Genomic DNA, 26429 nt, shown 5'->3' with positions numbered 1-26429 from the left:
TTATATTTGGATAGATATAGTATATTTCCATCAACATGATGTATGTACATCCTTTGTCGACGACATGCCGTCAATTTAAGACTCGACGAATATATAAATATGATAAAATTAAATATTTATACTTAAATTGACGGCTTAATTTAAGACTCGACGAATATATAAATATGATAAAATTAAATATTAATACTTAAATTGACGGCTTATGCACTTTGTGAAAGAGGTTATTCGTGCCCTCGCAATCTTAGAAGTTATATGGATGACAGCGCCGAGAGGCTGTCGTCGTGGTTTCTCCCATTTCTCCTGTGCACTGTTTCACCGGCCATAGGCACATAAAATACGAGTAGAAAAGAAACAAAAGTTGAAAAAATAAAGTTAGCCACAGTGCATGCATCGATGAACATTACTGTTACCAAAACAACCATACACGAAAATCATTGTGCACATTTGTTTTCACAATATATAAAGATACGTGAGGACCCACAACATTCCCGCGAAAGTGAGGTTATATATTCATATTTACTTACAGTTGCTGATTTTTATGGTAACGAGAAAAACGTCACTTGTTTGGCATTATTTATGCTTTGATTTTTTACATACTTGATATTGTAACATAATTTGACGTCACATGAAATTGGCATCTTTGGAAAAAAGTTCGTTTGTTACCCAATGTTTACTAAAAGAATATGGCGACCCCGTCATCACACCGACAATACTACATACATCGCATGTTCACTGACGCTACACATACACGTTATATTTTTCCTCTGAGCCGCTAGGGGCGCTGTAATAGGGCGATACGGGTACCTTCCGCTCTATCCTATACTCTTTGGTTAAAGCCTTTGAGTGAGATGTGTACACTGAACTCTATACTTAGAGCATATACAGTATGGAGGAAGCCTTGTATACCCTTTCGTGTAAGTGGAAAACGGCACAGAGAGGGGAATATTAAGACGAGTACCTTTCTCTGTCTCGCACGCTCGCGATTGGATGACTGCAGGCAGCGCCCCGAACACTCACGCTCGTTGCACAGGGCCCCGGCGCCCTAGGTTTGTTGAACATACCTTGGAAGCTTATAAACACTGCCTATAGCAGACTTCAATACTTGATGAATGAAATCATGACAGGGAAATGTTTCTACGTGCGAACTTGAGCAAGATGTTATAGAAGGTTTTATTAGTTTTCATCGGTAAGTTTCACGTTACTCATTTTTTAGGTTATGATAGGGTTTGTATCAACAATTTTGTGCCACTCAATCATATATTTCTCAACAGTTTACCGACTTGTTTCAATCGTCTGACCCCCTAGTGCATTTGCATGTGTAGGACATGTTCTTCGTACTACAATATCGCTGCAGTGCTTGGGGCACTCAATTACGATAAGTACGCTCTTGCTGTAGAAAGAGAGAAATACTCGTCTTACTATGTCCCTCTCTTTCGCGGGTTTTCCGTCGCCACGCTTCCTCCATACTGTATATGCTCTAAGACTCTATATTATACTATGGGTGCAATCCGAAACTAGCTGGCAGCACTGAAAACTCCCTAGGACAGAGACAAAGCTAGGTACAAACTCCGTAGCGCACAAGAGATGAGGAGTTTGCTGATAACACCGGCAGTTAATTTCGGAACGCATCCTATAGAGTTCAGTGGTACCAGCTGTCCAAGGAAATCCCTATATTGTTAGGGAATCATTTTTCTGGTGAACGCTACTGTGACGTCGGAGCGGCACTCCACGAAAAATCCCCAAAACTGCCACTAGAGATTATCGCGGATGTTTAGCTAGACTTCACATCAGTAGTTGTGGGTCGCCAATATCGATTAATCACTGAAGTGAAATGGACAACTTGATCGAATTCGCGTAATTGGATATTAACGGAGAGTTGGAAATTGTTATAAATTACTAGAATAACATTTACCTTACCTTTTATGAGACGGCTTCTTCCGGAACTGTGGTATAGGCGTGATGAAGGAACTTGTTTTAAATGAACACAGAATTTAGATTTGGAATTGGTTTAAAGTAGAATATATTTTGATTAAAGACACAGAATAAGAATGAACAAATTTTAATAATATAAAATTGGATAATGAATCGGGCAGAGATTCGTCGTTGGAATGCAAATGCTAGAGGATTTTACCGCGAGGATCTACTGAGTAATTGTAGCTACTGGAGATAAAAACCAAGAGAGCGAATGAACGCTGGGTGCTCGTATTTATTCAGAGCGGTAACGATAGGGGTGTGAAATCCTCTCCTCGAGCATTGCCTCACAAAACGCATTTCTTCCCCTTATTCTAAGAATTAAAACTAGGCTGATATGCTATGCTATGGGATTTATTGGTGTCGGGTGCAAAGTTGGACTTTGGACTGTGCCCCCAACTCTTTGCTCCATACCCCCTCTCTAAGATTGAGAACTAGAGTGGTATTCGTTTTTTAGGATTTGAATTAGTGTATGTTATGGGTATGAGTTTCATGTATATGTGTGTTGGTGCAACGCGCTAGTGTATTCGTCGATAGGCGCGCGGTCCCTTGGTAGTTGTACTGAAGGAGTAGGGGGTCTAACACAACCTTATGAGGTGGCCTTCGGGCGCGTAACGCGCGTATGCTCGAGATCGCCGCTTCCTAGGGTTGAATCCGTGTGAGCTTTACCTACATCATTATATTGGTCTTGATTTTATACAATGTCGGCGTTCTCGAGCGTACGGGGCGTTATATTACAAGCGTACTTTTATTTCTAGAATGTTCTAGTATGCTAGGGAATATAATGAAGGGTTATATAGAAGATAATTGATCAATTTGCTTGCTTAATGTTTTAGCTGCGATACAAGAGCGTTCTCTAATATAATATTTGATATATTTTATAGAAGATAATTAATCCTGGAACACTATTATACTTCGTCTCCAAAAATAATGTGGATGTTTTGATTTTGATGATTTAATAATAGTCTATTCATTATTATTTTCCTGAGTTACCTTTTGATTGCCTCGCCCTACAGAATCATCCCGTGAGTTAGCTTACCTTCGGTGATTTTGTTATTATGTTACTGATACACTCTCCAGGTGGCGTTCTGTACGGTTCTGCAATAGAGGTCTACGTTACCTCCAAAGTTTGGGCGCGTTGCCTACAATACGGCGTTTTGGAAGGGAATGTTGAATAATTTGTATTTACGTATTTAGAGGCATCGCAGTCCTGGCCTTTACAGGTTATTTCTCTAATGTTATTAATTTCATATTATATTGATTATATATCTTCATGTTATAGTCTTATCTATCTCGTGGGCTGTAGGCTGTAGCGCAGGTTGCCTATAATGTGGCTCTAAACTCCGTGTTTGCAACTAGGTATTGTATAATATTTCGATATAATGGTGTTAGTAAATTGTGATAATAAAATAATAATATCATAGTCTCCTGTAATGTGAGGATCCTGTAATATGGTTTCTGGACTCTTGATTAATGATAATGGTTGTTATGCCTCATCTAGGGGCTTTCAGATGGTTAAGCAGTTTCCTTGAATGACTTTCTTACAGAGTTCTCACATTTAGAGTTTTGGTTAGTTGGTAACTAATGTTAGGGAATAATCATAAACAATAAAACATACGGACGTTCCGGTCGGATGTTACACTACCCTGCTCGGTAATGCCACCATGTATAGTTGTGGTCAGCCCCCTGACACAGGCGGAGAAAAGTAGTCCGCAATCTGTAACCGTCGCAGCGTGGCGCTGGCAGTCTCCTGGCCTTCTGTCTTCTGTTTACAGACGGATCTGACAGCCTCGCTTTATATGCTTATTTATATCGAAGACGCTCAGGCCGCTCAGGTAACAGCCAGCGCTGCTGGTGGCGCTTTCAAGAACTTCAGATTCCGAGACAAAACGCGTTTGCATCTATCGTATAGGAAAAGGTGCCAGTGTCACCCCCCTGGTTGTGGTGTAAGTTATTTAATATGACCTTTTCCAATGAATTTCTACCTCAAGATAAAAAACATACTCACGAGGCTGTGAACGTAGACTGAAACCACTCATCTTTATTTTCAAACGACAAATATGCTCAAATAATAATAAGTATTAGGTACTGATACAGCTTACAGATTATTAAAAGGTAATGTATATTCTATATGTAGAAACGTATAAAAGCTGATATCTAAATGTCGACTATGAGTCGTGTTGTAAAGTCATATTTGAATCAGTTTGGTTCGCAAAAAGACAACTTTTGTCTAGGAACGTTATCTGACAGCATTCACCAGAGCTGCGTTCTGAAACCTTAATCGAGTTACTCGAGTTTTATTGCTTCTCTGTCCGATCTTATGCGTTTGACAGAGATTCGATGATACCTGAGTTAACTTGGGTAAGATTTCAGAACGCAGCTCAGACGACACATACTTACGGATGTTCAACACTAACCATTTGCACTAAAATACAACTTTCTGTACGAGTGATCGTTTGTTCTGTAGTTTACGAAGGGTTTTACAGGATTGCGTCATCGAACACCCGTAAACGTTTAATAAACGATTTATCGTACAGAAAAGCGAATTCCAATGCAATTTACAGTTTGAATAAAGAGTTGCTAGATGCACTAGGTCTGAACAAACTTGGGGGACTCACGCCACTTATACAGTTGTTGTAATCGTTACGAATGAAAGATTGTCCATCAAATGTTAGGGTTGCATTATCAAACACTTGCAAACGACCAAGGAACGATTGCACGGGAAATTGAATTTCATGGCAATTTATTTTAATGAGGATATGCCGTAAAGTAGATGCGTTAAAGCTACACAAATTCCCTGGTCTAACGCCTAACTACAAGTATTTTATTTTTGATGAATAAACGCTCGACTATCAATCATCAGAAGCTCACTATTCAACATCTGAAAAAGACCAACAAACAATTACTAGAACGGGTAATTGAATTTATTGCAATCTACAGTTAAATGTTTAACTGCCGTACGGTGGATGCGTTAGAACTGGACAAATTCCTAAGTCCGATACATAACTATACTGTTTTATTTTTCACGAATAATCGCTCGGCTATCAAACATCGGAGTTGCATTATGAAACACCTACAAACGACCAACAAATCATTGCTGATATGGAAAATCAAATTTCAATACAAGTCACAGTTTATGACGAGATGTGGTAAGTTAGATGTACTAGGACTGAACAAACATCTGGGACAAATTCCTAACTACAATCGTTTTGATTTTGTTGTCTGAATTTTGTTGAGTGAAACTTCATTAGCGGAGGTGACTACAGAATATTGTGGAACGTAATGATATGAAACCCTCGAATGACATCTATCATTGTTCTTTCTTTTATGTAGATCTTCAGGACTCCACTCAGCTCCACATACTTAGCCGCGCATTAACAACCGAATGAGTTGATTCTTTTTTAATCGTTTTTAAGTCGTTTCCCGTCGTCTTGAAGTTGATAGTTCGATTGTTATTGATAAAACAAATTTGATAAGGGAATGCGTGTGATGTTAGCCCCTCATGATTGCAATTTACGATTTCAGTTTTACTTGTATACAATCGTTTGTAGGTCATTTGTAGGTAACTGTAAGTGACTTTGCTTCGTTGGTAAATCAATAGTTTCCTCGTTATTGAATAAAAGAAGTTCGTCTACGGAGTTCGAGTGACGTCAGCCCGTTACGCCTGTAATTCAAGAATGAAAAGAACGAATTGAGTTCCGTTTGCCTGGAACCGTTTGTAGGTTATTTGTAGGTGATTGTAAGTGATTGTAAGTGATTCACCGTCGTTTTTAAGTCAATAGTTCAGTCGTTATTCATGACAACAATTCGTTTAGGGAGTTCCAGTGAAGTCAGCTGATTGTGAAATAAGTCCATGGTTCAGTTGGTATTAACAAAATTTGTGACCGAATTGAGTTCTGAGTGTGCATAATTGTTTTTAGGCGTTCGTTGGTGATTGTAAGTGAGTATGCGTCGTTTATAAGTTAATAGTTTAGTCCATGGACTTACAAACGTCGAGAAATAATTCACAATCACCCGACGTCACTGGAACTCCCTAGACGAATTTTATTCAGCAATATCAACCAAACTATTGACTTACAAACGACGCAAAGTCACTTGCAATCACCTACAAATGAACTGCAAATGATTCCGCCTAAGTAGAACTCAATTCGTTTGTGAATTACAGGTGTAACGTTACTAATTTTTTAGGTTATGATAGGGTTTGTATTAACAATTTTGTGTCACTCAATCATATATTTCTTGACAGTTTACCGATTTGTTTCCATAGCCTGACCCCCTAGTGCATTTGTATGTGTAGGACATGTTCTTCGTATTACAATATCGCCGCAGTGCTTGGGGCACTCAATTACGATAGGTACGCTCTTGCTGTAGAAAGAGAGAAATCTCTTTCGCCAGCTCGTGAACACTTTTTCCGTCGCCAGGCTTCCTCCATACTGTATATGCTCTAAGCCACGGTCTTACATACAGGTCTGGAAATTCTATAAAAATTTGCGTGGTGGGGGTAGGTCGCTTACGGGCAAAAAATGTTGTCACGAATCACCACGCGGCGCTGTGATCTCGTCCCCAGTTAACAGAACCTCCAAACTCGGATCAACTGTAATTTTGTATACAAAAGTCACTTTTTGCCGGCAATGATCTGTATAATTGGTAATTAATGATACCATCATGGCATAGATTATTCAATCAATAATCGTATAATTCCAACATTTTTTGTATTAATAACATATTAATAAATATTTTTTTTTATTCAGCCCCATATTTCAGAAATACTCCGGAAAGTTTAAGTGAAAATGAATTTCTTTTCTATTTTATAAGAGATTTAGTTTCTTCAATACCCATTTCTACAGGTAACCGAACATCAGAAAGGAAGCGAAATATGTGAATCAATCGGCCTAAACAAGATTTTCTTTTAAAAATTTCAAACAGTTTCTTTCGAGATCTTCCTAGTAATCACAAATATTGATCTAAAATAATATCATTCAATTGAAAGCGTGTTTTTGTATTCGAACATTTTCTAGTAGTTTCTATTATAGACAATCATGCAAAAAACAGTCGAATAAATTTTTCAACATATTTTTTGATATTTTTCAATCGTTTTTTGGTTGTCATTGCAGGTTTAGAACTAAAGGTAAATAACAATGCAAAACCGATTTTACCAGGTAGCACTTTATTTTTGCGATGACTAGACAGATGATGAATTAATTTTATTGATCCTGTTTTCTTAAGTATTGGTCAACTTTGACCATTTTTTTTTTTACAACAAATTCTTTTTTTCAATCTTTGATTCGTCCAATCTGCTCCCAGAGTTGCACCCCGGTACAACACAGATTCTCGGCATTTTTTAACTTTTATCAATTTAATTACGAATCATTGAGGCAATTGTTGGCAAAAATTCACTTTTGTTTATAAAATTACGGTTGATCCGAGTTTTGAGGTAATGCTAACTGGGGACGAGATCACAGCGCCGTGTGGTGATTCTTGACAACATTTTTCGCCCGTAAGTGACCTACCCCCACCATTAAAGTTTCCAGACCTGTATGTAAGACTGTGCTCTAAGCGAACGACGCAAAGTTCTCCACTCCCTTCTAACCACGGACTTATGGACGGAGCGCAAAGTGATATTATAGGACACGGTCTTACATACAGGTCTGGGGACTCGTCGAAATTTGCGTGGTGGGGGAAGTACGCTTACGCTGCAGTTTTTGTTTTTCAGCGCTACCGCTAGTTGGCACTAATGGTAAAGTAATGTTCGCAAACATAACCTCAAATTTCTCAAACAATAAGTGGTTTGCGATGACGAAGTGATAATGGCACACGATATTCTTAAAAATATATAACGATGTACGATTTATGCGATTTTCATTATTTTTACGTACATTTGGACCACGTCATTTGCAAAGTTTGAGAAATTTGAGGTCATGTTTTCGAACAATAGGTGGTTCGGCTGCGGCTTGGTGGCTGTGATTCTTTGAGCATAATTCAGTGCTCGGCCACCAGACGGATACGTGTCGCAAGGGTCAATTGTAAACAATTATGGCGCACACAGTGTTCGAAAAAGAGGAGATGAGGGTGTCATATACATATTAAAATTTGAGCAAAAGTTGCAGTTGCCAACATAAAATAACAATAATGATATCAAATTATAAAATATATAAAACATGTAAAATAACATAAAATAAATACGAGTAAACTTATGAGGTTGAAGTTCGTAATGTTGACGCAACAGAATAATCGATAAAAGTATGAAATTTTCAAACACAGGAAATTACAGTATGAAATTTTCAAAGTTTAGTTAAACATTATATGTCTCACTTATTTTGCAATCATAACAATATTTGATTCACAAAATTGCGCCTTTTCGAATATCCTATTGCAGCGACGTTACGAATTTCAACCTGTTAAAAACTACGTACTCATCAACCTAGATAATTTTCGCTTTTCACGGCTCTGCTTTAAAATGTTTTTCACAAACGTACTGCACCTTTTTTAAAACTACACCAATACGAGCAATTGCATCTTTCCATTTATTGTACAGATCAATTTCTTTCGGAACGTTGAAAAAAGATATGTTCTTCCCATATACTTCTGAAGCACGTCGATGACAGACACAAGAAGTCTTGACCATATTTAAATGTATTCTTATCTAAATGAATAATAAATAAATATTATATCGTTGAACACCGTTATCGTTGATTATATTCACGATTTATATTCCAGTGGTTATACCTCCTCTGTTGTGATTGAAACTTAGAGCATATAGTAGATGGAGGGAGCCTTCTGGCCGAAAAGTGTGACGACAGAGAGGGAATGAGTAGCTTGAGAACCTGTCTTTTACTAAACCAGGAGCGTAGCGTGGTAAATTTAGTACCCGCGTCAATAATAGGCACCTAACTAAATTTTTTTATGAAATTTATTATTATCGTATATCTTATATAATATGTTATGTACATTTCAATGTAATATACATAATATATTTACACTGAAGAATTAATCACAATTGTAACAAAAAAGGATAATTTTCTTTCGAAAGAAAACTTGCTTTCCGAATTTAGGATTTGGATTGAATTTTTGGGTTTAAAGAAATCATTGATGTCCTCAAAACTCATTATGCTAATGCATATGCATATGCTAATGCATTAACTGTGACAAAAGAATAATAGTTTTATTCATATAATGACACTTTGACAATAGCTTATTAAACTGTACACTTAACTTAGTACCTCACTATACTTTAACTTGACATTAAGCACTCAGAATAAATATATTTCCAGTACTTGTGTTCATACAAAACCTAATATCATTGATAATTGAGAATTTTACAAACTATGCATTTCAGAACCATTCTGAAATTTGGTTACTAATGCGATTGTTAATGTTTCATTAATAGTGCACGCTTTGGAATGCTTCCTGCTTCATTCTCAGCTCTAAGGCCTCACTACATGGGCACATCGGGCACTACACCCTCACCGTACTGCTTGGTACAGCTCTGACGTAGTCACCTGGCTGATTTGAACTGACCAATCACATTTTATAAGAGAGAGATAGGTTCTCATGCTACTATATCTATTCTTGGTAACACCGCCACTTATGGGCCAGGATAGGACAGGCTCCCTCCATCTACTATATGCTCTAAGGATTGAAACCTAACGTGTCGCCATTATTGTTTACAATTGGCCCTTGCGACATGTAATCGCCTGGTGGCCGAGCACTGAATTATGCTAAAAGAATCACAAGCCTTAAGCTTGCGGGGATAGGGCAGCCGGACCACCTATTATTCTTACACCGTGTCCGTCCTCAAGGCCCCGCTGACCTGGCATGTCATATATATATTTCGTGACGTCAGAAGCGGGGAAATTGGGTGAAAACGCCTATACGAATCCCGCGATAACGACAGTATGAATCTTACTCGGAAATATTTTAAATCGTATCTTGAATAATAGTGTACGTGTGAATCTCAGTCACTGCTCAGGCAAATAGCTGATAATGTTTATAATAAAGAATGATGAAGTGAATAAAATCACTCGACAACAAACATGGCCGATCGGAGCTACCGCATGTTGAATATTCACTGATTGCACTGTTCCACAATTTGTTTCACCCTCGCCAGGGAGATTCTCACGTACAAAAGCACACACGTTATCCGGGAAAACTTGTACTATCAGTTATTTTTTTTGTAAACATGGCTCGATTTGTATAGGCGTTTTTCATGTGACAGCAGCCCGTTTATGGTCCACAAGAAGTATGTTCCGATCTGTAACTGACATCATTGGTTGGATCTAACAGAACAAGCCAATGAAATCAGCGGCCTTAGTTCACCGTTCAACGTTCAGAGGCGCTGCACGTATTTATGACGTCACGATTGTCCTATCCGTGCTTGTAACCGGATGAGAATATTTTTCAATTAGTTGAAGTTACGGTGAATCACTGATATAAATTACAGACGTTTTACTTCTGTCTCGCTTGATTGCCACGGACATGTTTCTTTTTACTTTCACATATAATCAGAGGCTAATGAAGGTCGGACAAGCGCTATCAAACGTCAACAAACGATTCCGCAGAGTTAAAACTTACTTCGATTCCAAAATATAATTGTGGGGAGCTGACGGCACTTGAATTCCTTGGCCAAGTTGGTTTTATTAATAACGGCTAAATTATTGAATGTCAAACGTCGGGGACTTACTATCTACCACCAACAAACGATTGCCAGTACAGGAAATTGATTTTCACCGTAATTTACAATTAAATAATGAGCTGCTATAAGATAGATACGCTAGGATTGGACAAACTCCCTGGTCTAATGCCTGACTACAACTGATTTATTTTTTACGAATAAATGCTCCCACAACAATCAACTACGATTGACAGTTATGCTCTAAGGGAGTGTCGTAAGTTAGTTGCGCTGGGATTGGACAAATTCCCGGGACTAGGACCTAACTACAGTCTTTCATTTTATTTTTTTAGGGTAATTTTTCCAATTTTTACAGATAATCGTGTGATGATTGAAGATTGGTCAAGCCCTAATAAATGCTGACAAACGACCAACAAATGATTCCGCACAGGTAGAACTCAATTCGATCCCAAAATACAACCAAAAGGGGCTGACGTCACTTGTATTCCCTAGTGGAATTTGTTTTATTAATAAAGACAAAGACTAAACTATTCAATATCAAACGTCGGGAACTCACTGTCAAACACTAACAAACGACTGACAAATGATTTCGAGAAAAATCAACACATTTGGATGTTAATTAGGGGCTAAAGTATATCCAACTTAATAGCAGAAGCGGAATCCTAGAAAACTTGCATTCAGTGCGCATCGAGTGCAGCCAGTGAAAACGCTAAGAATATGGTAGAAAGTTATCAAGCTTTCACTGTATCGAGTGTACCACCGATCGTGAACAGTTTGTGAGAATAGAATCGATCGTACTTTTGGCGAAGTCTTACCGCAGTGTAGGTTTTACTTTATTGAAGCTTGTCGTTGTGTATCATGCAAATTCAGTGACGTTTGGATTAAAGTAGAAAGTTAAACCTTATGGTTTTGCCTTGGTTTTTTACTACGCAGGTCGAGTTTGTACGTTTCGAATGTTATTTTAAACTTCGAACTCAGGAAATCGAAATAAAAACAAATTTCGTAGCTCACGATGGCGGTGACAAATGGAGCTAGCGATAATTCACACATGAAGAATGGAAATTTCATATGTGGCGTTGTCGAAGGTAACAATTTGTTCATGATTTGTCGTTATTTCCCCTGACCACTACATCACCGCTGAAGTTTTCAATAAAACTTTCTAACCTTATGTGGAGCTGAGTAAAGATGAATCTGGCGCAATAATATTATTGTTACGACTTTAATTCTGGCTCGATGCGTTCAATCGACTTGAAATTTACATGTGATCTCATCATTTTAGGATTCTACGGCCGTCCTTGGACAACAGAACAGAGAAAGGATTTATTCCAGAAGTAAGAATGCTTTTTCAATCATTAATAACCAGAAATAATAAAATATACCTCTCGTTTTGTCGATTTCATCTTTGGATTTTACATTGAAAACATTTCACATACAACTTGACGTATTTTCATTATTTGTGAAATATAGCGAATAACTGTTCCTGTTCTGTTTCAGAATGAAAAAGTGGGGAATGGACTCATATCTTTATGCACCAAAAGATGATTACAAACATCGTGCATACTGGCGAGATTTATATACAGTTGAAGAAGCTGAGCATCTAACTGGTCTTATAACGGCAGCTAAAGAGTGTGGAATCAGTTTTTACTATGCTTTGTCGCCTGGTTTAGACATTACTTATTCTAGTGCAAAAGAAGTTGCTGCTTTAAAAAGGAAACTAGAGCAAGTTAGCCAGTTCGGTTGCATCGCATTTGCTCTGCTCTTCGACGATATTGAACCAGAAATGAGTGAAGCTGATAAAGAAGTGTTTCAGTCCTTTGCACACGCTCAAGTAAGTTTCATCAAGATAATAATAATAAAGATAATCAACGCCATTTCCCACCATACTCGATAGAGTATGTCGCAGAAATCTACAAGAGACTTGTACAGGGCAAGGGAAGGGATAAATTAGTGACCATCATTATGCGGCTGCAGCCGACTTAAGATGTTCAATAGAAACACCCACATTCGCACAGGGGACAAGGAAAACTGCAGAAAACCTTGCCCGGGGTCTAGGCAGACCGAGTTCAAATCTCAACTCGCCGATTTAGCGCTTAAACGGCGTGACCCGTCTTATAATTTTTGCCAGTGTGAAATGGTGTGATTTATTTATTTATGACGATTAAAAAAATGTGAGACTGAAGAACGTGATAGTAATGTAAGAGGGCATATTCAAATAGAATGGCTGATTGGCGAATTATAATAGTTCATTATAACCTTAGGATGCTATTGAACAAAGAATTTTTGATACTTCTTATAGATTTTATTACAAGATAGTAGCACTTTGAGCATTCAATCAATTTACGTGTTGTAAGCTGTAGTGAGTTCTCAAAAAAATCGAAAATAGATTATGCCGAAATCAAACAAGCTTGCAAATCAATATTTCTTCCTAAACAGCTTCAATATTATGATAAATCTACTGGCTTCATTTGATTTCATTCTATGATAGCTCATTTTATTCAGAAAACTATTTTTTACAAATTCACTGTTACAGATTCTGTATTTTTTATTAGCCAATTTGATATTACTCTTTGCTGATCATAATTAACATTAGTGCAATTTTGTAAAATTAAATATTCAATAGTACCAACGTGGCAAATAAAAAAATTTCTAATGGGACTATAGAAAATTATCATGAGAATAAAATAATCATTGCTGAGTAAAATCAAACGACATTATTGTTTCTAATTTTGAAGCAGTTTGAAATTAAAAATTACATGTAAGATTTACTTCATGATATATAGCTTCTGAATATATTGATATTAATTTGATAAATACTCAACGCGTGATTTTCTTTTAATATAATTTGTGATAGGTAGTTTTTTGGCTTACCAACCGATTTAAGTAACGCCAAGTGTACTTATTTCGCAAGAATAATTTTAGAATGACTCTAAAGTTTGAAAATTATGATTTAAAAAAAAATGTTTTGTTATGTTAAAGTTGCCAAGTATAACCGTGTTATGCAGTAATAATGTATCTGGAGATAGGAATTAGGACTGCTTAAAAGAATCGTGACACAAGATTATTATCATGAGTTTTGATAGTATCTGTAGTAGCTATGAATTGAAACTTTGAATGTAATATCCTCAAAGCTGATGCAAAATTTTTTTTTATCTCGAGTCCTTGCTATAAAAAAAATTAATTTCAGTTTTTCACAATTAGAAAGCCTATGTTAACAATAAGATTGGCGAAAAAAATTTGAAAGGTGACGCAGTGGAATTTGGATAAATTTGATGGCTGGCTGAAATAGGTAACATTGTATCAAAATTCAATATTATGTTGTAATATCTCTCCACATATGCCTTGTTTGATTAATTTTTGGTTGAAATAGATTATCGAATCAGATTATTGAAAAAAATTATACTCGGGACTAAATACTACAAAATTTCAGGTTCATGAATACATTACAAATTTATTTTATTGCAATTAGAATATATTTATGATAATTCTGCACAATTTAGGGGCTAAATTGTTGCTACTTTTTCTTTTTCATTAAGCCGGTGTTATGACCTCCGTTAAGCTGGCACCGCCACAACGGAAAATCAAAAAACTAACTATACCACAATTTTAGGCTCATTTTAGGCTAATTAAATGCCACAACGCCGAATTTTGTGCTCTTCAAAAAACCGCAAAAAACGGTGGTGGTGCTAAGTTAACGTTAAGCCAGCACCGCCACGCCGAAAACTAATGAAGGGTGAATAATTTTGAAAAAAGGATGACGTAGGAATTTTATGCTCATTTTAGGCTCTTCATGCGCACTAGTCCCGAATTTTGTGCTTTTGAAAAAAAATACTCAAAATTCCTTACAGACATTGACCACAGGAATAAAGTGGGTGAACGAATGGGAATTTCGGGACGTTCAGGGGCTCGAATTGTAGGGCGAATTATGGGCTCTTCAAATATGAACCGACGATTTTTGGGCTCAACTGGAAAATGGAAAAAAAAAATACTCAAAATTCTTTACAGACATTGACCACAGGAGTAAAGTAGGTGAACGAATGGGAATTTCGGGATGTTCAGGGGCTCGAAGTGTTAGGCAAATTATAGGCTCTTCAAATATGAACCGACGATTTTTGGGCATGACTCAAAATAGAAAAAACAAAAAAATTTTCTTACATCGGATACGGATTTTTTTTTCGTCACAGGCATTTGAAAGCCCATAAAAAGCCCATTATCCCAGTCCAAAGCCAAATTTGATACCCCTTATTTTCCAGTGTGATGATTCTGGCTCTTTTCGATCTAGCTCCGCCACAGATTTTTCAAAAAATGATGAAGCCCAAAAATCGGGATTTCGGCCCGTATTTCCGATGTGGTTGAAAAGTAAATTCTCCAAAATGGCGGTTCCAGGTATATATAGCTGAGCTTATCTCGTATTTATCGAGAGCGTGAAATTCGCGACTGTGGTATACATACCTATAATCAGCCCCAAATGAGCCTTCAATTCCTACATAATAATTCTCTTGAAACTCTTCGTGTTCTAGTTTTGGTATAGTTATGCTGGCTTAATAGTTAGGGAGCTGGGTGCCAAAATTTCTAAATGATTTGTTCGTCTGGCAGACCTTAATAATATCAATTTTTGTACCATTAAGGACCGCGTCTGCCACCATGACAGCCCTGCGTTGTCAATTGACAGCGCTTCAAAAATGTAAAAAAAAAGGTGCGCTAAGTCATTTGTTCGTGTCTGCCTTTTGGACTGATGCTCAGAATCGTCCTCAAAACGTTTAAAATTCAGAGGCAGACATCCAGACCCCTGATTTTCCAAAGGCAGACCATTTGAATATAAACTTTTTTTTTACTCTACGCTCGCGCCAAGCCACAAGTAAAAAATTCTGCGCCTACAAAATGTTAATGAAAATAATTAATGTCACATACAAACAATCGATAGGATCAATTTTAAAAACATATTTCAAATATTCGGGTTATAAATCTGTTACCTGCCGCCCCGCAGGTATAAAATGAACTGTATAGTTTGTCTTTCTTTCTTAGAGAGAAGAAAGTGAGAACGTTATAACTCCGTAGAGAGTTGGGGCATACCTATACATAGATATATGTGTAGGTATATACCTATACATATACGTGTGTGTGTGCATGTGTGTGCGTGCGTGTGTGTGTTTGTCCCAGCCAAAAATTAATAAAAATCTGAAAAAATTCATCAACATTCTGCATGCTATGAACAACAATTATCAATAATAATATTGCTCAAAAGTTATTAAAAAATTGTTTGAACAAATAATTATTCACCAATTTATTAGTGAGTTCCAATTTTCAGAAAGATACACAAATTTAATTCGCATAAGAAAACAAAGAACTGACCAACAAATTGTTGAATAATTATTTGTTTAAACAATTTGTTAATAACTTTTAGGCAATATTATTATTGATAATTGTTGTTCATAGCATGCCGAATGTTGATGAATTTTTTCAGATTTTTATTAAGTAACAAAGTACGAAAAGACTGATCGTATACAATTTTTGGCTGGAACGATCCAGGACATCCTTAAATTTATTTGCGTCTTCTGACGTTGTAATAAACTGTTTTTTTCTTTCTTCTTTTTATTGGATCCAATAAAAAACACTGAGTAATATAATAACACTAAAACTATTAATACCAACAATAAATAGCCGCAATACCCACTTTCCCTTGATTCTGCGTGAACTTCAAAAAATGGTATACCTCAAAATCAGTGACCAAAATGTCTGCCAACTTTTTTTTGTATTCGGGCAGTCCTATTGAATCGAATGGACCCAACTAGAACGACGAACAAATGATTTAGTAGAGCTTTTTTTTTTACATTTTTGCAACTACGTCCCGTGATAATGCAGGGCCCTGCATGTCTGCCCCGGGATTTTCAAAGTTTTGAGAATGATTCTGACCATCAGTCCAAGAGGCAGACACGAACACATAATTTAGTACCCTTTTTTTTTTACATTTTTGAAGCGCTGTAACTCAAAAACGCAGGGGCGTAGGACCTTAATTAACTGGACCAAATCGATTTGTATTGATCTGAACTTTCATCCCTATCGATATGAAAGACGAACAAATCATATACCAAAATGGCAGCCAGCTCCCTAACTATAACGTTAGTTGGCTCAACGCCGGCACTGATACTGTTTTTGTTTTTTTAAAGTATCTTCAATCATAAAAATTCCTCAGAGTAGCATTTCATGAGTTTAAAATGAGCCTGAAATTCTCTCGTACTCGTATCCTATAAATTGTTTCTACTTTGTTAGTTTTACGCGTGGTGGTGCTAGGTTAACGTTAACTCAGCACTACCATAGATTTTCTCGGTTCGTTCAAAAGCCAGAAATTTGGGACTACTGTATATGTTGAGCCTAAAATGAGCCTGAAATTGTTGCGTCATCGCATTTCTGAAATTGTTTCTGCTTCCCTAGTTTTCCGCGTGGTGGTGCTGGCTTAACGTTACCGTAGCACCAATACTATTTTTTCTTCGGTTTTTTCAAAAGCACGAAATTCGGGACTAGTGCGCATGAAGAGCCTAAAATGAGCCTAAAATTCCTACGTCATCCTTTTTTCAAAATTATTTACCCTTCATTAGTTTTCGGCGTGACGGTGCTGGCTTAACGTTAACTTAGCACCACCACCGTTTTTTGCGGTTTTTTGAAGAGCACAAAATTCGGCGTTGTGGCATTTAATTAGCCTAAAATGAGCCTAAAATTGTGGTATAGTTAGTTTTTTGATTTTCCGTTGTGGCGGTGCCAGCTTAACGGAGGTCGTTATGTCGCCTTTTGTTACTCTTCTTATCTACAAACCCTTGGACCTACGTGAAGTTGCCCCCCCATTTTGAGAAATTACAATTTTCAGGAACTGCTTCAGATTGTTCTAGGTTTATTCTACATTGTTCCAAAACTTTATATTGATAACTTATGTAACCCAATTGAAAAATGTAAAAAACCGTTTCTTTGACCGAGCCGCCCACCGTAGGCCCAACGGCGGCCAAAAAAAAGTATTTTTGACTGGCCCCCCACTTTTTTAAAACTTGAGTTTTTTTTATTGTTTTGGGTTGTTCTAGCCGTACTGAAAATTGTCCCAAAAGCACGATGTAGCGAGTCCAAACATGGACTCGTAAGAGTAAAAAAACGGGATTTCTGGTCACTTACATTTTCAAAATACAACTTTTCAACGTGTTCCAGATTGTCCTAACTGTACTGAACATTGTTTTTTAAGGTCATAATTGTTTATGATAATTTATAAACAACGGCCATCGATACACTCTTTAAAGAGAACCATTTGAAGTCAAGGAAAAATACTATGAAAAACAAGTTGATTCTGGTGAAAAACCGCGAGAAGGGTTCTTTTATTTGCTTATATACTGGCAAATACTAGCCGTACGGTTGCATGTAAAACAGAAAGTCAAGTGATCGAACTTTCAGAGCATTAACCGACAAAGTGATTCCAATTGCTGTTCATTTGATGTCGATCATTAGATCAAAAGTTACATCCTATTTACGAAAAGACGAAACAAAATCAGCAACTAGTGGCCAGCTAAATTCTTAAAAGCGAGATATGAATTTTTGGAGGTATGAAATCCCTTTTTTCACATGTTTTTTCACAGAAGAGAAATGGTGACCTTACTTCAACATTGACGTACCCATAATGAATTTAACAATTGAGGCAGGTTTTTCACCTACGTTAAGCTGGCACCACTATACCAGAAAATCAAAAAATGGACTGTACCTAAATCGATACGACTAAGACTCAAATCGTAACCATAAGCTTAATCAGAAATCATAAGTTTAGACTCAACTAAACGCAATCGCAACGCATTCGAGTTTGAAATTTTCCGAAAATGACTAATTAATCCCTTTTTTTATTCCGAACACTCAATTGCGGTAATTCGCGACCTACTTAAGAGGTAACACTGCGAAACACGATACCGCGACTTGACCCCTTACCACAGAGTTTGGATTGTACCTACTCAAATTAAACGAAAAAGACTCAATTCGGAACCGGGACTCTACTCAAAATATTTTATAAGATACATTTTTTTTATTTGATAACGTGGGGCTCAGGCTACGGTCCCCAAGCAAGAGATCGGCCAACGAATCTCGAGCACTTATCGATATCGCAAAATAGCTATGCGTTATCCAGCAAACCGTTCCTTCGTTACTCTCGAATTCGATAGCGAGAAATTAAGCAGCGCTTATCCGTGTGGAAATTTTTATGGGGCGGGGGAGGGGGCCCTATTAGTTTTCCCCGTTTCTATCGGGGCGCTATTAGGGAAAACTATCTAGCCTCCCGACGGGCTTGTAACGCTTTTCTAGACACAGCCCGAAATAGATTACCCTATTAGGCCCCTGCTAGATTACCCTGGTCAGCCCCTAACCAAATCACTGACAACGAAAGAAAGATTTTCCTTTTTTTGCATCCGATGGAAAGGGAAAAAAATTTTATACACAATTTTTGATTTATACTGCTTCATGCATATTATATGTAAAAACATAACGAAATAAATAATATCATTCTATTAAATATATAATAGCACAGTAATTATATACATACATAATATGTGTATTAAGTATTACATATATAGGGTATTCTAGTGTAGTGGTACAGAATATTGCCACTATTATTTCGCGAATGTCGACGCAGATTCAAAATAAGTAGTATGGTACAAAGATTTTCTCACACTAATATTATAGGACACATAATTGATGCTCAGTGTCTCGTGAGTCCTAGCTTATTAGGGATCAATCTTATTGGTAGGGTCTACTCAATTTACTTGAAACTTCTTTTGAATATAGTTCAATATGTTACAAAAGTACTGTCAAAGTATCAGTTTGCCTTTCTTTTGTTCACTGCCAATTATATATGTAGATAAACATAATGATTTAAGCGTTTTAATGCATTTAATTGACAGCAAACAAAAAACGACAAACTGAAACTTCTACAGTCCTCTCGTGACATCTTAATGAACTATGTTCACAATATGAAGGTTCAAGCCATATTCGAGTAGACCCTAATTCAAGATCAATCCCTGAATTGGGATTCCCAAGAGACTAAGCGTTAATTAGGATCTACAATTGTGGGAAAATCTCTGTATAATAATAGTAAGGAACGAGATTCTGGACGGTCATCGACATCCGTGGACTAGTGATAAAATTTTATCGTATTATGCATGTGGAATAGAAGTCGGTGTCGAAAATAGAAAATAAAGATCATAACTTGATGAATACAGGTACTCAATATACCGAAATAGTAGGCTTAACTAATAAATGCCACTTTGACAAACTTATATATAGGAAACTATAGATACAGAGTGAGGCATATAAAGTGTTACAGAGCAATAGCACCCAAACTATTGATCATGTAGAAAAATATTTCAGACAAAAGTTTCAGTGTTCAAGAAGGCCGTCATACTGGACCACCCTATTTTTTTTATCGTTGGAGGCGCTGAAGCTACGTCAAGGTCTACTCCACTTTTTTGAATGGAACTATGTATTTTTTTTCGATGACATTATTACCGACTTTAAGACAAATTCAGTGACCTACAACACAACGTCATTCTAGTCACACAAAGCATGAAAATAGTTGTAGCTTTTATAATAGCTTTTAGCTTGCATTCCTCAATTGGTATCGTAAGAAATGAAAACAGAGAAAGTGGTTACAAATCAACGGATATCATTTCGAGCATCTTGTGTATGTATACCCAAACCAATCATTTGGAAGTGGTTATTCCGATATGTTCCGATTTTTCGACTATTTTCATACTTTGCGTGACTAGAATGACCATGTGTTGTAGGTCGCTGAATTCGTCTCAAAGTCGGTAATAATGTCACCGAAAAAAAATTCACAGTTCCGTTTAAAAAAGTGGAGTTGACCTTGATGTAGCTTCAGCGCCTCCACCGATAAAAAAATAGGGTGGTCCAGTATGACGGCCTTCTCGAACACCGAGACTTTTGTATGAAACATTTTTCTATATGATCAATAGTTTGGGTGCTATTGCTCTGTAACACTTTATAGGCCTCACTCTGTATAATAACGAACGAGTAACGAAATAAGAGAATTTATTAAAGGTATAGTACTATATAGTTATAAAACCTATAAAAAAATAAGATTGATAATTATAGTGTACATTGAAAAGTACGTAAGTATTGCACTATAATACTGGTTGAAGTTCAGGTGATTCTACGATTCTCAACGACGAGGTCCATGTGCCCTATGGCCATCCCAATCTTTTGCATTGGCGAAACTTGTTCCAAGAACTCTGTAGAAAGTTTTCTCACAAACCGGTGCCCCATTTTTGTCGGTGTGGACTTGCACAATCATATCTAGACATAAAATAATATAAAACTATCATCACTGTCGATAATATTTATTTTAAAAAACAAACTTGAATAAGCTGTCAAGTTTGCCGTTGACCTATTTCTATAATACTGCAAAACATAGTAAAAGAAACCTCATTGGTTATTCCTATCGAAAACTCACTATGTCGAGTTGAAAGTTGGCTTCGCTGCTACATATTTTTTTTCCAAATATCATCGCTCGATTCTTAGCTTCTGCCCATACTATTATACGTGAATTGTTTGTACTGATATATCATTAGACTATTAGGAAGTATACAACCTACCTAGCAAACAAGAGCAAAACGTCGTATCTTTGAATGCTGTTTTTGTTGCCGAATCTTTCACCGCAGTGAAATTTAATGCAACGTATCGTGTCATATATTTTTTCAAAACTGCAGTTACAGTTCGTCCTGGATTATTCTCTGCAGGGTTTACGAGAAACTGCAGGGATGCGGCCTGTAAATTTACATTAGATAAAATCCACACGTCATTCAAATTCTATCAATATTAATTATATTTTTACACTTACAAAATCCTTACGGCACTCATCATCATCCCTCAACTTTCGGTCAAATTCTTTCAATTCGAGTACAGATTGGAATGGTACTTCCAAATTATACTTGACAGCAAAGCTGCGAGCACTTTTTGCCATGTCTTGGACAATTTGAGAGCGCTCCAGCAAAGCTTGCATATTTTTTATTGTTTTTTTACAACTTTCTACTCCGATAGACAGTTCTTTTATGGCTTTTAACAGCACACGAGTTTCCGACAATTGAATCCAAATTTTATTTAACAAAATATACACATAAAAGTAAATGGAATTACCAGGTAAGATAATTTGGTATTCCTACCTTTGTTCATCTTGCATTGTGAACCTGGATCATCATCACAAAGGTTATCAATAACTGTTTGTCGAATTTGAATGGTTTTTCTCGCCGCATTTAAACCGCCATTGGAAACCTTTCCACGCTTGTCCGATATTGGACTGTTATCTCCTGCAAATAAATATTGGTGAGTCAAGCGATAATTTTTTTGGTATCTCAAAGAGAATACTCACTAAACTGATTGGTCTCTTCAGACTTATCTGCAGCACAGTATGCCAAGTCTTGCTTATCTTTTGCAATTACATAATAGCTCTCGTAATTTAAATTTTTCAAATTGTCTCAGAAACATCATATTTTTATTTATCGTACCCGATCTGTTTGTCGATGGAGGCGATGACGTTGAATCAGATGTATTTGCAATAGTATAAGACGGTCGGGAGTATCTATTTGTATTTGATGACTAGTTACCCTTAGAGGTCAAAGGTCTAGATAAACATTCTTGTGCAATTACCGGTATATCAGGAGAATCGACATCGCTAGCAGACTCAATGGCTGAAAAATTGGAATATAAATAGTACTATTGCGTATAGTAATGAATATGCAAGATAGTTTTTTATGTAAGTAATTTAAGAAATAGACGACTTTACTAAACTAGGTCACCTTGTACACGCTTTGCAGGTCGAACAGAGGTTTTTTTCTTCTCGTTTTGTGAGTTCATTGGTTTTGTTACTATACGTTTGAATTTGGAAACATGTTTCAAGGGTCGAACACCCTTCTTTTTCATAATAGGTTCAGCATCATCTGAAGTTACGGATTCGCTGATATCACTGTTGTCTGCAAGTATCATGAACAAAAAAGTCAGGAATTGAAGTATATAGAAAATTACAGTAGAAAATAAATATGCAGTACAAAAACAGTATACTAACTATCAGATTCCGAATACACATTGTTGTTTATCGATGGTTTAGTAGATTTGGTGAGTTTTGGAACATCCATAACTGTTTTCATTTCGAGTTTGTTCATCTTAAGGGCCTGTCTTTGATAATTATTTATTTCAAACTTTGCTTTTTGCACTGATGGAGCATCACTCTCCGTAGTATATGCATATTCCTTGAACTTTAGGACTTCAACTCTCTCAACAGCCTCAGAATAAGTTTCTAAAAAGAAATAGATTATAATAGATTAGGATTGGAACTCTGTCAAACAGACATAAAATAAAGCGGTTCAAATGGAAATTGTAATTCGTACATAAAAATAAGTTTAGAAATATATGTGTGCACAAGTCTTGTAACACAGATGATGACGAATGGAGAAATTTATAGATAACTAGCTGCTCCGTGCGACGTTGCCCGCATCCAAATTTTAGCATAACCTATTCTAACCCCTGGTATTTGAAGCACTTTATCTATTGCTAAAAACTGCATTAAAATCGGTGTAGTGGTTTTTGAGTTTATCGCGAACAGACAGACAGACATACGCGGCAAAGGACTTTGTTTTATAATATGCAGTGATAGTGATAGTAATAGTGATGATAGTGATGAAAGTGATAGTGATAAAGTGATAGTGATGTAGTGATAGTGATAGTGAAGTGATGATAGTGATTTAGCCAAACCTATTTTAACCCTTGGTATTTCAGATTTACGACTTCACATTACAAGTCTTTGAATTTTTTGGCGTTTCTGTACTATTACTTACGAATTCAATTAATTGAAATGGATATTGTTTTTCTTTTTCTTTACTGTTTCCTTTTTTTTCATCGCCCATTTCTTCAAGTTGCAAAAAAATCCTACAAAAATATGGTATATAAAAGGCTCTTGTTAAAAAGAACATATTTTCAGAACAAATAGTTCTTATTTTCCTTGATTTAATTTTCTGGTTATAATTTTGAAAATAAGTATTCGAAAAGCTCGTTTGGAATAATTTTATTGCAATGGTTTGAACATTATTATTTATGAACAGCGTGATCGATGTAGATTTTGTATGTGAAAAAAAAAACAGTTTGATAATCTTAGTCAGAATCTTTTAGCTTGGATATAACTGTTTCAATAAATAAGGTGCAATATATTTCTTCAATAAATACAAATACCTCATACATATATGAGGTATTCCATCCCAAGTGTGTAAACCCGTGACCCTCACCCTCTCCGATTTTTTTGATTTTTTTTTCATATGATTGCATTGAGTCTAAAAGACACCCTCATATTTTTTTTAGATTTTTCCAAACATCCCTTATTTAAAAAAAAAAAAATTAAAAAAAAAACGCAATTTTTTTTAAATCTGAAAAAATTCTCAAAATACCGTGATAACATATAAAAATTTTCAAGCTATCACCCGTAGTGGGCAGATTTTTTTTAATGTGTTTTACAAGCTATTAATGTTCACAAAATTCCAAAAAATTCTCGAATAACTCACCTTGAGCAGATATTGAATTATTTTGGTACTCAAAATGAATTTTATATTATCAATTATGAATTTTATATTATCAATTATGAATTTTATATTATCAATTATGAATTTTATATTATCAATTATGAATTTTATATTCATTTTGAGTAGGGAAATAATTCAATATCTGCTCAAGGTGAGCTATTTGAGAATTTTTTTGGAATTTTCTGAACGTTAATAGCTCGTAAAACACATTAAAAAAAAATCTGCCCACTACGGGTGATAGCTTGAAAATTTTTATATGTTATCACGGTTTTTTGGAGAATTTTTCAAGATTTAAAAAAATGGCGTTTTTTTTTTTTAAAAATCTTTTTAAATAAGGGATGTTTAAAAAAATCTAAAAAATATGATGGTGTCTTTTAGACTCAATGCGATCATATAAAAAAAAAAATAAAAAAAATCCGAGAGGGTGAGGGTCACGGGTTTACACACTTGGGATGGAATACCTCATATATGTATGAGGTATTTGTATTTATTGAAGAAATATATTGCAACTTATTTATTGAAACAGTTATATCCAAGCTAAAAGATTCTGACTAAGATTATCAAACTGTTTTTTTTTCACATACAAAATCTACATCGATCACGCTGTTCATAAATAATAATGTTCAAACCATTGCAATAAAATTAAAACTTCTCACTAATTGCATGTATAAATAACGACTTACATTCAGGTCACTTCGTGGGGGTTTCTCAGCGATGACCCATGTAAATGAAAACTGGAAAAATATAATTTAAAGAAAAATGTTACTTAACTATGTACTTCATCATCTATCACATAAATTATAGCAATTCTATTAATTTAAATAATGGGTTGAAATTGAATTGAGATTTTTTAATTTAATAACTGCATAGTATCTGACATTTCTCATAATTACGAAATTACTGTCTTGATTTGATATACTAAAATATGCAATTCTTCTGTTGTTATTTTGTGACGAAACAACTTCTAAATGCTATAAAGATGTCATGTAAATGCACTGTTACCCAAACTTACCTTCTAATCGTGAGTAAGTGTTGAAATATAATGCCTCACTTTTCCATGTGAGTGGAGCCTTGAGGACATTATAAATGCTTTTCGACGTATCGAATCGATTGGGAACCTCACAAGTTTAGTGGAAGGTTTGCAAGTAAGTTGCCACATGTACAGATCATTTGAACTGGTGGGATATTCAAAAATATTTTTGTACTTTTTCCACAGTACACCCACAAACTGAATATTTTCAACTGACTCACTTGAGTAACACATATTTTCAATTTGTACAATTGAACCGTCTTTAAGCAGTACAACGTTGTTTGGCATAGACGTTGTTAGAACACCAAATTCACATTTAACTTTTGATACAGAAATTTCGCCGTTATTGTTGGCAGAACTTTCTTTTAAAATTGTCACATTCCGTGGTAAACTAACTTTGTGTTTTTGAAGTATGTTATCAACTAAATCTTTTTCTTGAAGACGACGACAAACCTGAGCTAATGGACGATTTGGAGTACGTAGAACTTTTTTAATTTTGCCTAATGCATTTTCAAAAGGAAAAGCTGTAATTTTTCTCAAAGAACATTCCATATTCTTTACATCATCTGCCAGGTGTATTAGATTGTGCATATTTATAACTGTAGCACTTCGCCCATAAAATATCGGTAACATTTGGACAAAACTCCTCAAATAAATTTTTGCTTGTTCATTATAGGGTATAGCAAGTTCATCGTCACATAGGATTCTGCACCCAGCATGCAGCAGTAAAATGTGATCATACAAGTTTTTGGGTAAAATCTGCTTCAGTACAATTGGTCCACAATATATTAGGAAGAACCTAAACTCAGTTGCCTTCCAAAACTTAACGAGATTGATCGATCTGATCTTGCGTTGAAATTCATAAGGTATCTGTGACTTTAGAGACTGTAATCTTCTCGACAGTTCATTTTTGGCTACTCGACCTAATCTGACATCAAAACTACCCTGTAACCAAATATTAACCAACAATCTTTTCATGACTCCAGTTAGGTGCATGAAATCCAGTGGGAATATCTTGACGGTATCTAGAGGTGGTTCTATTAATGTCAACGGTGAAACAGTTATATGATATTCGGGGTCGTCAAGACTTCGGAAAGACTCATCAGTTCTTTCTTGGCAATTTATGTCTGGGTAAACAGTCGTTCCTGCGATTCGATCACCATACACTGTACATCTTTCACAAGCGCTATATCCACTATGACCT

The 26429-nt window shown here is 36.0% G+C and overlaps 1 protein-coding gene across 2 annotated transcripts in view; it reads left to right on the top strand.

The window, feature by feature from the left end:
• The first annotated feature begins 11205 nt into the window (after positions 1-11205).
• LOC124414604 (protein O-GlcNAcase) overlaps positions 11206-26429 on the top strand; it is a 126699-nt gene continuing 111475 nt past the window's right edge. For both annotated transcript variants that reach the window (XM_046895586.1, XM_046895585.1), the window contains exons 1-3: positions 11206-11685; positions 11880-11931; positions 12095-12428. In XM_046895586.1, the coding sequence (XP_046751542.1) occupies positions 11613-11685; positions 11880-11931; positions 12095-12428 (459 nt within the window). In that variant the 5' untranslated portion in view covers positions 11206-11612. The remainder of the gene's footprint in view (positions 11686-11879; positions 11932-12094; positions 12429-26429) is intronic.

Source organism: Diprion similis, chromosome 14, assembly GCF_021155765.1.
Source record: "Diprion similis isolate iyDipSimi1 chromosome 14, iyDipSimi1.1, whole genome shotgun sequence".
NCBI lineage: Eukaryota > Metazoa > Arthropoda > Insecta > Hymenoptera > Diprionidae > Diprion > Diprion similis.
Note: the sequence above shows the minus strand (reverse complement) of the source record. Positions and strands in the feature narration are given on the sequence as shown.